Source organism: Limulus polyphemus, unplaced genomic scaffold (assembly GCF_000517525.1).
Source record: "Limulus polyphemus unplaced genomic scaffold, Limulus_polyphemus-2.1.2 Scaffold529, whole genome shotgun sequence".
NCBI classification, from domain to species: Eukaryota; Metazoa; Arthropoda; class Merostomata; order Xiphosura; family Limulidae; genus Limulus; species Limulus polyphemus.
Genome location: NW_013666139.1, coordinates 371907 through 385451, shown reverse-complemented (window position 1 = coordinate 385451; position 13545 = coordinate 371907). Strand labels below are relative to the sequence as shown.

General features: G+C 33.8%; 1 protein-coding gene across 1 annotated transcript in view; it reads left to right on the top strand.

The window, feature by feature from the left end:
• The window catches only part of LOC106458893 (neural-cadherin-like), a 109652-nt gene that overhangs the window by 13603 nt on the left and 82504 nt on the right, over window positions 1-13545 (top strand). The window contains exon 2 of the mRNA XM_022385251.1: window positions 6364-6507. Coding sequence (XP_022240959.1) covers window positions 6364-6507 — 144 coding nt within the window. The remainder of the gene's footprint in view (window positions 1-6363; window positions 6508-13545) is intronic.

Genomic DNA, 13545 nt, shown 5'->3' with positions numbered 1-13545 from the left:
TATATATATATATATACCTTGTAACGGGCACAGTTAATTACACATAATGTTAAAACTATATTTCTTATAATGATTAGAATGTATTGTTTCATCAATTGGGTGCCCTCGCTGTTAACGATATTCAAGTGATATAAAATGTCAATGAACATTTATGTTCCAATTGTATAGGTAGATATAAATTTCTTTTACATTTATCTTAAAAAACAACAACAATTGACAATACAAAATACTTTGTTTATACATTTTTGCACGTCTTTTTTTTTTTACGAAATACTTATTACTGATAAAACTAAAACCAAAAATTATTAAAGGTCTAGAGCTTTCGGGAATGTGTAGAAGGTGTAAATACCAGAAGGATTGTGCATATTATTAAAGAATTTCGAAAACCTATATGTAACGTAAAATTGGATGTAGAGACAAGCTTTACATTTTACAATCTGTTAACTAAAAAAAATTGTTTCACAAAAATGTAAAGTTTTAATTTCTTTTGATTGATTTTTTGTTTGTTTTTAACTAAATGCCTACACAATGCGTTATCTGTGCTGTGCCCACCACGAGTATCGAAACCCAGTTTTTAGCCTGATTAATTTAAGGACATCTTCAAGTTTTTTTTGTTGTTTCCAAGTAGATGCCTTTTTTTTAACATTGCCTTTTTAGTTAGCACTCACTATAACTGCCAAGGCTTAAGACAAATAGAGTTCCGAAAACAGCACGTTTTTCTTAATGGAAATATCATTGATCCGAACAGCAGTGTAGACAGACTGGATGAAATATCTAGCCAAGAGATATTATCTGTTCCACTAGCGACAGTAAATAACTATAGGCCATCCATTCATAAGACGTTCTCATCGAATCTCTTGAAATTAGAAATGCTTCTCTCAATAGAAATGTAACTGAATATGTTTGCACTTCGTAATTTAAAAATCAGAAAGTAATTTGCTAGTGCTAGTCAACGTAATTATATAAAGATAAATGATTGGGTCAGGTTACTGTAACTGTTATGTGTTGTTGTTAATTTAGTACACACAGAAAACTTTACTGCCAATCAATTCAAATTTTGGTTAAAGTATAGGTTAAATTAGCTCCTGACTGGCATGAAGCTGACTGAACACCTTCAGTTGACAGTCTTCTCACACAAAATTCGTAATATATTAATGATAGAGTAGGAAGCTAAACTTGTCTGAAGAACAAACCCCTTATCCAGTTAACATTGGCTGTCCTACGACGAGTCCTTAATGAAGTTTATATTGACTGAGCTATGATAATGTTAATATACTGATAAAAGAGGTTGTTTTCGATTGGAGAGTGGATGTGACAAAAAGAATGAATTTGTGATTGTGACGCTCTCAGGGACTTAAGTATCATACAGTTTCATAATGAATCAATTACTTTTGACAGGTTGCGCCCCCTAGCAACAGGTCAGGTGAATCAACTGACGTATGGGGCAAGCCAAGACAACTGGGGAATATCCGGTCCTTGTGTTGATCCTAGAATAATAATTGTTTAATGACTCATTGGACCTAGATTCAACGGAAACATATTCAGAAATTTCAAAACTTATCAAGCATTTTCGGTTTAAAGTAAATCAAAACAAACTATATGGCATGTTCATTTTATTTTGTTTTTAATTCAATGATTGCGGGTAGAAATACTGATATATACCAAGTTCAGGTTTGTTTGGAGAAATAACTAGTGATTCTTTATAACGTAAGGAATCCGCTCATCGGCAGAATAAGAGTGTAACTGCGAAACGTACAAAAATGCTTTTCAGGTTTTAAATGGTGCAATTGATTTGTTAATTGTAATGTTCTACCATCACTTTCATTATACGTCAGTTCAAGCTTGATCTTCATAAAAGGCTTGACATGGCCTGGTGGTTAGGGTGTTCAATTCGCAATTTGCGCTCGAGGGATTGAATTCTATCACCGAAAATCTTCTCCGTTTCAGCCGTGGGAGTGTTTTAATGTGATGCTCGATCTTACTTTACTTTTGTAAAGAGCAGACCAAGAGGTGGCGGTGGGTGTTGTTCACTAACTCTAGTTTATCACATATAAATTAGAAACAGCTAGCGCAGATAGCCCCCGTATAGTTTATAGCGAAATTAAACAAATAAAAAATAAACAAATCTTAATATAAGCTGCTTGTCATAATAATTATTACTGACCTTTTTCAATTGAGTTCAAAGAATAACTATTTTTGATAAGCAACATCATCAGGCGCAAAGAAGATGACCTCATATAAGGGTTTTACAAAAGTTTTTATCTTCACACATTCTCCTCACTTTATATCTTTATTAGTTTCCTCATCATATGGAGGCTTTTTAGTTCTAAGCTGTTTATCTCTGGTACTTGAAGTAACCTGTTTTTTTTGGCCTACTTATTATCAACATAGTTCGTTCCACTGTAAAGTTGTTTAAACACGTGAATCTAGAACATTTCAGAAACACAATCACTGCTTTGTCATACATGCAGATAGAATTTTCTTCAACTATCGAAAGTTTTTGGTTATGATAAACTGAACTATTACTTCAAGTCAAAATCTTTTGACATGCTTATTCCTCCTTTGTTTTATTTTTTCACGATAGTTTAAAAAGGTGATTAGTTGAGCAGAAAGCATCACGAAAGAAGAAATAGCTCAGATCGCATAGGGGTTTAATAGGCTTTGCCCAGCTGTAACGACCCTATGGCTGTAGGTTTGTTAACCTTTTTTCGTTTAGATTCCCCAGGACTTCATATTCACATTCGCTAACGCTCTTAACATATTATTTTTCTTAGTTGTTTTTTTTTTCTTTCACAATATCCGATACTATATTTAGTCATTGAGAAACATTAATTTCGAGTGAAAGAAACTGAGTTCCTTAAGAGTCTTGTGTTCTACTCATAGGAATTATTTGCGACAACATTTTATTAATAAGATATTTGTTAGTTATTTGGGAGTATTACTATCTAGTATGTTCATGAACTATTTGTTAGCTACTCAAGAGTATTTCTGTTTATTTATTTAATTCATGAGCTACTTGTTAGCTACTCAAGAGTATTTGTGTTTACTTTATTCATGAGCTACTTGTTAGCTACTCAAGAGTATTTGTATTTATTTTATTTATTAGCTATTTGTTAGTTCTTCTGGGGTGTTTTTTGTTTATATAATTGATGAGCTACTCATTAGTTCTTTAGGAGTATTTTTCATTATTCTGTTAATGGGTTAGTTGTTAGCTACTCGGGAATATACCTGTTTATTTTATTCATGAGCTATTTTGTAGTCAGGGGAATTTCAGTTTATTTTATTCAGGAGTTACTTTGGAGTTTTTCTTCATATCGTGGGATATTTGTTAGTTACTTAGAAGGGAGCGTTTACTTATAGTGGTGTTGAAAATGTAATGTGTAAACCAGAGATCGGTAAAACAAATTTATAGTTCGTTAATTCAGTTTAAATAGCTTTTTGTTATTTTACTCGTATCCACAAAAACCTACCACCTTATGGAGTGCTTTTATCAAAATATTAAATTCACAAGATATTGGAAATTAAAAGAACAAACCTCCCTAAAGTAGGTGTATATCTCCTCTAAAAATGACTTAGTTGTAAATGTGACACAAGAAACCAGAGAAACCCTGGGAGTAAAAACAGCCCTGATTTTTAGGAATAGTTAGGAGCCAAGCATGACCAAGAGATTAGCGTGCTCGAACTGTGAATTTGAGGGTTTGGGGTTTGTATACCGCTGTCGCAGAAACGTACTTCGCATTTTCTGGCTATTGATGCAATGTAATAGTGATGGTTAATCCCACTATTCGGTCAGACAAGAGTAGCTCAAAAGTTGGCGGTGGGTGCTGTTGACTAACTGCTTTCCTCCAGTTTTATCAGTTAAAATTAGGGATGGCTGTGCTCAGGTAATCTTTTTGTAGCTTTGTGCGAAAACAATTAAATAAACAGAAACAGACAAACAAAAGAATTATGTTTGGCAGTGATGCTGCTTTGAACGACAACAGTTTTTCAGCATAAACGAAAATGTAAAGCAAATAGGCTTTTTATAAAGACAATTGTAGATATAGTTACAGCAAATAGGCTTTTAATAGAGACAATTGTAGATATAGTTACAGCAAATAGGCTTTTTATAAAGACAGTTGTAGATATAGTTACAGCAAATAGGATTTTTATAAAGACAATTGTAGATATAGTTACAACAAATATGCTTTTTATAAAGACAATTGTAGATATAGTTACAGCAAATAGGTTTTTTATAAAGACAATTGTAGATATAGTTACAGTAAACAGGCTTTTTATAGAGACAATTGTAGATATAGTTACAGCATAGGCTTTTTATAAAGACAATTGTAGACATAGTTACAACAAATATGCTTTTTATAAATACAATTGTAGATATAGTTACAGTGAACAGGCTTTTTATAAAGACAATTGTAGATATAATTACAGTAAACAGGCTTTTTATAAAGACAATTGTAGATATAGTTACAGTAAACAGGCTTTTTATAAAGACAATTGTAGATATAGTTACAGTAAACAGGCTTTTTATAAAGACAATTGTAGATATAGTTACATACAATTAATGATGATTTTAACGATTTTCAAAAGGTGCCATTTCGAAAATTGTTAAATCTGTATCTATTTGTTTTCTTGGGTTTTGCGCAAAGCTACACGAGGGCTATCTGCATTAGCCGTCTCTAATTTTCAAGTGATAATCTAGAGGGAAGGCAACTATTTAATATCACTCACCGCCAATTCTTTAGCCACTTTTGCCAGACTGAATGATGGGATTTGACTGCCATTCAGTAACGCGCTTATGTCCGCATTTTGGGGGCATGAGTGCGTTATGGAACGAGAACCACGAAATCTCGGTTCCACATTTTGTGACACTAACCACTAAGCAACGCTCGGACCAGATTTGTGTCTGAAGGGAAATCCTTGTTATAAACTAAAATAAATAGTATATGAATAATGTCTACAGTTAAATAAGCTTGTTATTATTTTAAGAGCATCAAGACACATTGACAGAGTCACGAAAACACTTGAAAGTTTAAATGCATATTTGTTTGTTTTAGAATTTCGCGCAAAGCTACACAATCTGCGCTAGCCGTCCCTAATTTAGCAGTTGAAGACTAGAGGGAAGGCAGTTAGTCATCACCACCCACCGCCAACTCTTGGGCTACTCTTTTACCAACGAATAGTGGGATTGACCGTCACATTATAACGCCCCCACGGCTGAAAGGGCGAGCATGTTTGGTGGGACGGAAATTTGAACCTGCGATCCTCAGATTGCGAATCGAGCGGTCTAACCACCTGGCCATGCTGGGCCTTAAATGCAGATAGGCATAAGTAAAAATAAAAGCCATTATGTTGCTGGTAACAAAAATAATTTATTTATAAGTGGAACAAAAAACGAGTTATATGTATGTGAAGATGTTTACAGATAAATGAAAAAAAAAGAAGACAAAAATACTCATACGAAAGTCACGGATAGATCGTTATGATGGTAACTCAATTTTCTTAATGGAAATTGATGTTTTTCTTTGAAAATGACCAGTTTGGATACCTATAGGAGACCTCCCAGTGGCACAGCGGTATGTCTGCGGACTCACAACTCTAGAAACCGGGTTTCGATACCCTTTCGATACAGATAGCCCTTGTGTAGCTTTGTGCATAATTAAAAACAAACAAACAAACCTGCAGGATACTTTGTGATTGTGAAATTTGGGTTCCTCATGCCAAAAAAAAATCCCTATAAATACCTTGTATGATCAAGTGTTTATTCTAAATTAAAATATAGGATAAACAATCGCCAAGGTTTTCTTAATTTTTATTTGAAGAGGACGACGTTTCGGGCTAGCGCTCTTCGTCAGATCGTAAAGCTGTACGATCTGACCAAGAGCGTAACTCGAAACGTCATCCTCTTTAAATGAAAATAAAAAAAACAAAAAACTTTGCAATTTTTAACCTATCATTTAATTTTTGATATCTTTGTCGCCTATGCGGTTAACTATGTATTTATTTTGACAAGTGTTTATTCTAACCAAGCATCCCATCTACTGTATAACTTGAAAAAAAACAATACCGAAAGACACATTGACACTATATGAAATCACTATTGCTCAATCTGTTTCTCTGTGTAATCCAAGGAAATATGGAACACCAAAAAATAATGTAAAACATTAGAAAATAATATTACATTGGTTATTACACCATTTTAATTTTATAAATGTATCACTTAGAAATTTGTCTGTTCGGACTTATATATACATATATATATTTTTGTTTATAATAATGTGATTCAATATTTATATCTATTTTTCAAGTGTGAAAAGTGATGCTCAGTAAGATTTATTTGACAACTAGTTTTCTTATGTTTCTCAGTTACTAAGTACATTCGAATTGGAATCGGAGATAAGAACGACAACCCACCTTACTTTGACCAGGATCTTTACGAAGCCGAGGTAAACGAAAATGAAGACATACAGCATACTGTGATTACTGTTACAGCTAATGACAAGGATGAATGTGAGTAGTAGTTATTACACATTTTATGTGCTGTACTATTGGTACCAGTAGGGGTATTTAGAAAGTTAAAAGGTCGACAAAGTAAAAAAAAATTGTTTTCAAACATAGGCATTACATGCTCACTTGTACGGTTGCTTTTGTCAGTGTAAATACATATAGTAGATTATACTGTATAACGGTAACCACTTTGACATTTTCAGTCTCTAATCCATATTTTCTGATTTACAATTTGAACCATATAAGGGTACTACTACTACCACGGCCCCTAGTGGCTCAGCAGTAAGCCTGGAGGCTTATAAAGCTAACAATAGGGTTTTGATACCGCGTGGGCAGAGCCCAGATATCCTACAGGTAGCTTTGTGCTTAACATTAAACAAGTTATTACTATTATTCTTCTCAATTCATTCATTTTTGCCTATATGGTGCTTATAGTTGACAACAACAAGACCATGATGGAAAAAGAAACCTTTTGCGACGTGTTTGTCATCTTATCTGTTATTTTCATACAAATATTTTATATTTTATTTTTGGAAGAAATCTTGCAGTTATTTTGCGAGAGACATTTTTATTTCTACATTTAGAAATGATGAATGTGTATTATGTAAAAATATGTCCTCACAAAATATGCTACTCGGCAATGTATTTACTAATATAAAGGAACGTTTTTTTCTAGCGCATAGATAAGGTCTTAAATGAAATTAATATGATAAATTAATATTTCATCATTTAACTGTATTTAACTATATCAAATAACTTTTAAAATTATTGGTTTTTCTGTGAAACAAATGCGAAGGTGGTGATTTGTGAAGATATGAATGCATGAAGTAAAATTTCAATATTTTATTTCACGTCAGTGTTATTTATAGGTAAATTAATATTGAAAAATGTACTGCTTTATAAAAACAGCTAATTTTAAGAAGTATAGTAAATTTTGCAAAGTCCTTTGTACCTTTTTTTTTTGTCTCCCTTGGATGCTCGATTTTTTCTACTTGTATCAGTTGGCATGGTTACAAGCAATGAACGTATATGTATGTGGAAGTAGTCCAAATTCTGCACACACTGGATTTTACTGGTTGCGACTTACAATGTTATGGGGCCCGGCATGGCCAGGTGGTTAGGGCGCTCAACTCGCCATCTGAGGGTCGTGGGTTCGAATCCCGGTCCACCAAATATGCTCGCCCTTTCAGCCGTGGGAGCTTTATAATGTGACGATCATTCCCACTATTCGTTGGTAAAAGAGTATCCCAAGAGATGGCGGTGGGTAGTGATGACTAGCTGCTTTCCCTCTAGTCTTTCACTGCTAAATTAGGGACGGCTAGCGCAGATAGCCCTCGTGTAGCTTTGCGCGAAATTCCAAAACAAACAAACAATGTTATGGAAAGAGTATGTTGTTCATATTCATTTCTGTTGAAAGATGTTGACCTAGTGTGATATATTTTTAGCGTTTACATCCCAGACATGTAATAAAAAAATGCTCATTGTCAATGAAGAATAACCTTGTTGTTAAGTATCAGCTAGGAAGAACATTATTTTTATAGTAATTTATCAGCCTAACGAGGGTGTGTATGCATGTTAATGACAGAGAATGATTCATATAGGAATCTATATGTAGAAGATTAAAGCGCCCTTTTAATGTTCTTGAAACATCAACCATCACTTCTTAAAAGAAGTCGGTCTTTCCATTGGGTTAGCCTAAAGGTAAAAATATATTGTAGAGTATACAGTTTATGGTTCCCATAGAACAGACCTAACATGATTTGTTTAAACTAAATTCATGTCGAGCTTCCAAATCAGAGTCGTTCTTCTTTTTAAATATAAAGCAACAACAATTTACTTGGTGATCGCCAGCGGACTGTCTTTGCCCGAGAGCAAGAGGGGAGGGACTTATGGTCTCTGCCAATAAAATGAGGAAAACAAGAAAGAAATGAAAATACTGTCAATTATGATTTGGAAATTAATTTTATTGAGGGTTGTTGACGCGATTATAAAACATATTCCTTTTAGTACTTAAAACTTACTTAATCAGAGGGAGTGTTGCCAGGCTGTCAATGTAATAAAGTCAATATAACTTGTCTGACTTAAAGCATTCTAGGTATTTGAAAAGTCAGCGGCAGTTCTAAATGTTTATCGAAACCTGTAGACGTTTTATTTCGTGCTTTTGATATATTGTATATTATTAAGTTTTGTTTGCTAATATATATATATATATATATACATACATATATTTTGCTCAAATCAAATCAAAAGAAAGCTTTTCAAGAACGTTCAAAAATCAACAAAAGATGAACAGGTATGTCTTTATTCGTTGCTTTTTTTACGTTTTTTGCATTGAAATATAAAACAAAACTCAACTTAGCAGACGGATACAGAGAAATTTTTGTCGATGGATACGATTCACGTAAAAATATGATTTATGAATTATTATGAACTTCTAAAAATGCATTCAAATGTGCCTTTGTACTGTAGGTTGCATGCTGATTATACGATGACGACATGGGAACTTGGTTTATTTGTTTGTTTGTTTTTGAATTTCGCGCAAAGCTACACGAGGGCTATCTGTACTAGCCGTCTATAATTTAGCAGTGAAAGACTAGAGGGAAGACAGCTAGTCATCACCACCAGCCGCCAACTCTTGGGGTATTCTTTTACCAACGAATAGTGGGATTGACCGTCACATTATAACGACCCCACGGCTGAAAGGGCGAGCATGTTTGATGGGACGGGGATTCGAATCCGCAACCCTCAGATTACGAGTCGAGCGCCCTAACTACCATGCCGGGCCTACTTGGGTATAAGTTCTTACCCCTTTCCCTTTCATTTATATTTGTAACTGTTACTCTCCGTCACGTGCGTTTGATTTGAAGTTGCTCCCTCAACTCCCCAGCGGAAACGTTACTTTAGATGATATACGTGCATGGGTAAATGTAAAAAAGAAAAACAAGTAAAAACTCCAGCAGTTCTTCGTCAACGTATTAAGTGTCACCAAATATCGTAAACACCTTCATTTGTATAAATTTTAATAAATAATAATTCTCACTGTGAGAATGCATACGTATCTTATTTTTAATTTGCATAAGTGTATGAATCATTTTTGATTAGCTTCTTTCTGCTTGATATTCATTATCTGTATCATGTTGGACAGCTCAATACTCAGGATGTAAATTAAAACCACAGTTTTACTGATTGTTATTAAACACGAATATTGTGTTTTATCGTAATCTTTCCTGCATAAATGTATATTTTATTAAGTTATTTCTTCCACTCTTGTACTGCACATTAGGTAAGCATTTATTTAGGATATATTTAAAGTACTAGAAAAAGTTGACAAATTTCCAAGTTGTTTACAACAAAGAGGTTCAGTAAATTACCAATTAATTAGTGAACTAAACGGTATACTAAAGCCTCTCGAACACATTTTCTTTTTTTTTACAATTATGTTTTAAATTATTTAGCATCTTTATTTGAAGTCATTTGTTACTGTTCGCAGATTACTTCAATAGTCAAGTTCTCTAAGCAAAAACTTTTTCGATAACAACAAGATTAAAAAGGTTTTCTCTCTTCATAATGCAAACTACTTTTCGTTAGTATTTCTACATTTTGTATTTGACATAAAGTAATAAAGTGGCAAAAACACCTTGATTTATTTTTGTTAATTGCTTTGATTTATCACTTGATAATCCTTTACACTTGGTTTGTCCATTTTGTGAACTTATAACAAAGAATAAAAAAGTACTAACTTGTTGCTAATGGGCAAAAACTAAAAAGTTTTAATCTGTTCAGTCTGGTTTGTATTACCGACTTGCAATACAAAATTCTTGTTAACATTGTTTTTAATTTGTTTTTCTTAAATTATCTACCTTTCTACACACTAAAGACTTAGAGGACCCCTCAAGTTTTTCATAACCTTTTTAGTGGTAGAAAGAAGTTAGTTAATTATTTTGTTTATTTTTTGGTCGACACAATCTTTGCGGTTAGAGTAGTGTGGGGAATCTAATCCCCTTCAGTAATTTTGAGGGAGTTTGTATTAGGCCCTGCATTTTTGTTGGATATCTATGTGTAAGTGTTAAACAAATACCGTTTAACAAATCACATACATCGTCATATATATATCAGCTTCATAGTCTTGCTTAACCTAGTAATACTGATGGGTTTTTTTTTGGCCTAATCCTCCAATTATTAATCTTAAAAAAAACTCAAGCTTTTACTATATATCTTTCAATAAAAATATGTGGACAAAAATCTACAGAAAATGTATTTTAAACATTCGTGTGATCATCAAGTATGACCATTGTCAATACAGGTATGTGCAGTACAAAGAAATGGCGTGACTACATTTTTGTTTAAGTTTGTGGTAATGTTTTCTATAAAAACATTTTCACGTACATGAAATATTTTGGAGAGGATAGTCATCAGTCAATTAGGTTTCGCTTCAATATCATCATCACATCAAACAAAGCCAGTGAAAAACAATGAACATATGGAAATAGTCTGTGTTCAGAAAGGTTATAGCAAGAAATAATTAATTTGTGTGGCGAGCAAGGCCAAATGATCAGTGTGCCGGACTACATGCTGGGGTTCCGTCGTTCGTGTCTCGTTAATGCTAAACAAAAATCTCGCTCCTCACTTTGGAGCCGTGAGTGCGTTCTAAAAGTGGCAATCAAATCACACATTTCGGTCTGACAACAGTTGGCTGTAGGTAGTGATGATTATCGGCCTGCTTTCTAGTCTATTACTTCAAAATTAGGGACGGCTATAGTGCATATTTGGCTTTTCGAGACTTTCTGTGATTTATTTTTAGAAATATTTCACATATACATAACGTTTTCTAACCGACACCTTCTATTAGCTCAATTTATATAATTAAAATAGTAGAGTGTGTGCGTGCGTGGGAAGCTTCTTAAGCTTCATTAAACTATGTAGAAATGAAATTAGGAGTAAGGAAGTACAGACGACGTCACAGGTCTAGGTGTAGATAGTACTATGCATTGCAAAGAGAAAGGTATTAGGGGAACTGTCATCCCTCAGAGCCCCATCGTAGACAACAGTGTTTAAATGTTAAGGTTTTGTGTGTGAATTTCTTCATTTCTTTGTAGACATTTAGAGTATCGGTACCGTCGCCCTTTTGAGTTTTTATATTTGCCCCAGATACCCAGATTTTGAAAGCGTCGCTAGACCTGTTGTCACTCACCAGATAAGTCGATCGGATTGTCAGTTTTGATCAGACCATTCGGCTCAAAGTGTCTCACTTAGGTTTAACATCGCAGTTATTTACCCCCCCCCCACACACACACACACGGTCAATAGATTCGTTCAGAACTCTGCATATCTAACCTTATATTGTTTTCATTGCTTTAAATACACAGCACTTCCTTTATATTTTATAAACTTTGAGCATTCAAATACACAACCAAAAAGTGTTTCGTACACGAAGCACGATCCATTCTCCCAGTCTTAGTTAATATGTGTTAGGCCAGCCTATTGTTACATCAGAAGGCCGACCAGTCAACTCATTTTTATCTTTGAGCATCATCTAGGTGTAACTTATATATATATAGGTAAAATTTGTTAAGTAGTTGTACTATGCACAAGTTCAAACAGCAGACTGTTATGAGTAAATTCACATAAATGGTACAAATTCCACAAATAAGTTGATATTTCTACCTTGTTTTAGGGTGCTTTTTATTTGAACTCTTTTATAAAGTTAAATTTTTCGTACATCATTTAGCTTTATGTTGCGAAAGAATATCTTGCATCGTTAATTTTTTACTCAGTGTTTAATTGACCTTAGGCATGATTCATTTGCCAACTATTTGCTGTAGACATAGCATGGAAAGACATTACCCTGCCTTGACTACAAAGATGGTTGTAACTTATAATATATAGTGAAAAAGACGTAGATTGGCCCTGTGATAGAGCTCTGAATATCGGAGATGGCGAACTGGGTTCAAATCCGTGCGATACTACAAAGTATGCCATGCATTTTAAAACATAGATACATTATAAGAGTGAAAGTCAATCCCTTAGCATAGATAGAGAGTTGTAGGGTGCTTCTGAGTAGCTGCCTTCCCTCTGGTCAGTATTTCAGAATTAGGGATGGCGGCTGATAAGCTGTAGTAAAAATAATACGTAGAAATACTGAACTATATATATATATATAACGGTGAATTTGTAGTTGTTCTATGAATTTTCCAAAGGGAATATTTGTTATGCATATTTGGATCATCTGTTTGTTTGTTTTAGAATTTTTGCACAAAGCTATACTAGGACTATCTGTAACAACACCAACTGCCTAATTTTAGATTACTCTTGTCTATCTGAATAGTGGGATTTGACATAGTGCACCCACGGCCCCAGGGTGCGGAGCGCGTTTTCTCGGTAAGACGCGAATCTTAAACCCTCGGATACAAAACCCGAGCATGCTAAACCACTAAACTACACCCAGTCCTGGATCATCTGTATAATAAATAATTTGCCAGAAGGTGAAACTGATCTGAAAAAAAATTAGTAGGAAAATCAACTGTATTACAATATCCCAAGCTATTTACGCATAGTTGCCTTCCTAATGCCTTGCTACTGTTTGTACATGCTCTGTTTAGTCGTTAGAGAACGTATTAAAAAACAAGCGTATATGTATAGTGCAATTATGTAAGTTTTTGAATTCATTAACTAGTAGTAGTTCCTTATTTTAGTTTTATAGTTGTAACACAGAGCACTAGCTATAAGGCTTTGAAATATCTATACGATAATATGTGTAGTATAAAAGTCAGTTTTTTTATACCTGTCATGCTGTTGTATTTACTATAAATAAATCAAAATGCTTTAAGTTGTCAGTAGAAGAATAAAAATTACCCTACTGAAAATAAATGAGTTTTAAATATTTAAAAAATGAACGACTGAAATCAGTATACGAAAGGAATACAACCAAGCCAAAACGTTTCCACAAATCTAATATTAAATCTTTGGGATTTAGAAAAAAAAATGTTAATATTTTTAAACACAGAAGTAGTTTTTGTAGACCTTCCTTGTATTCTTCACGTA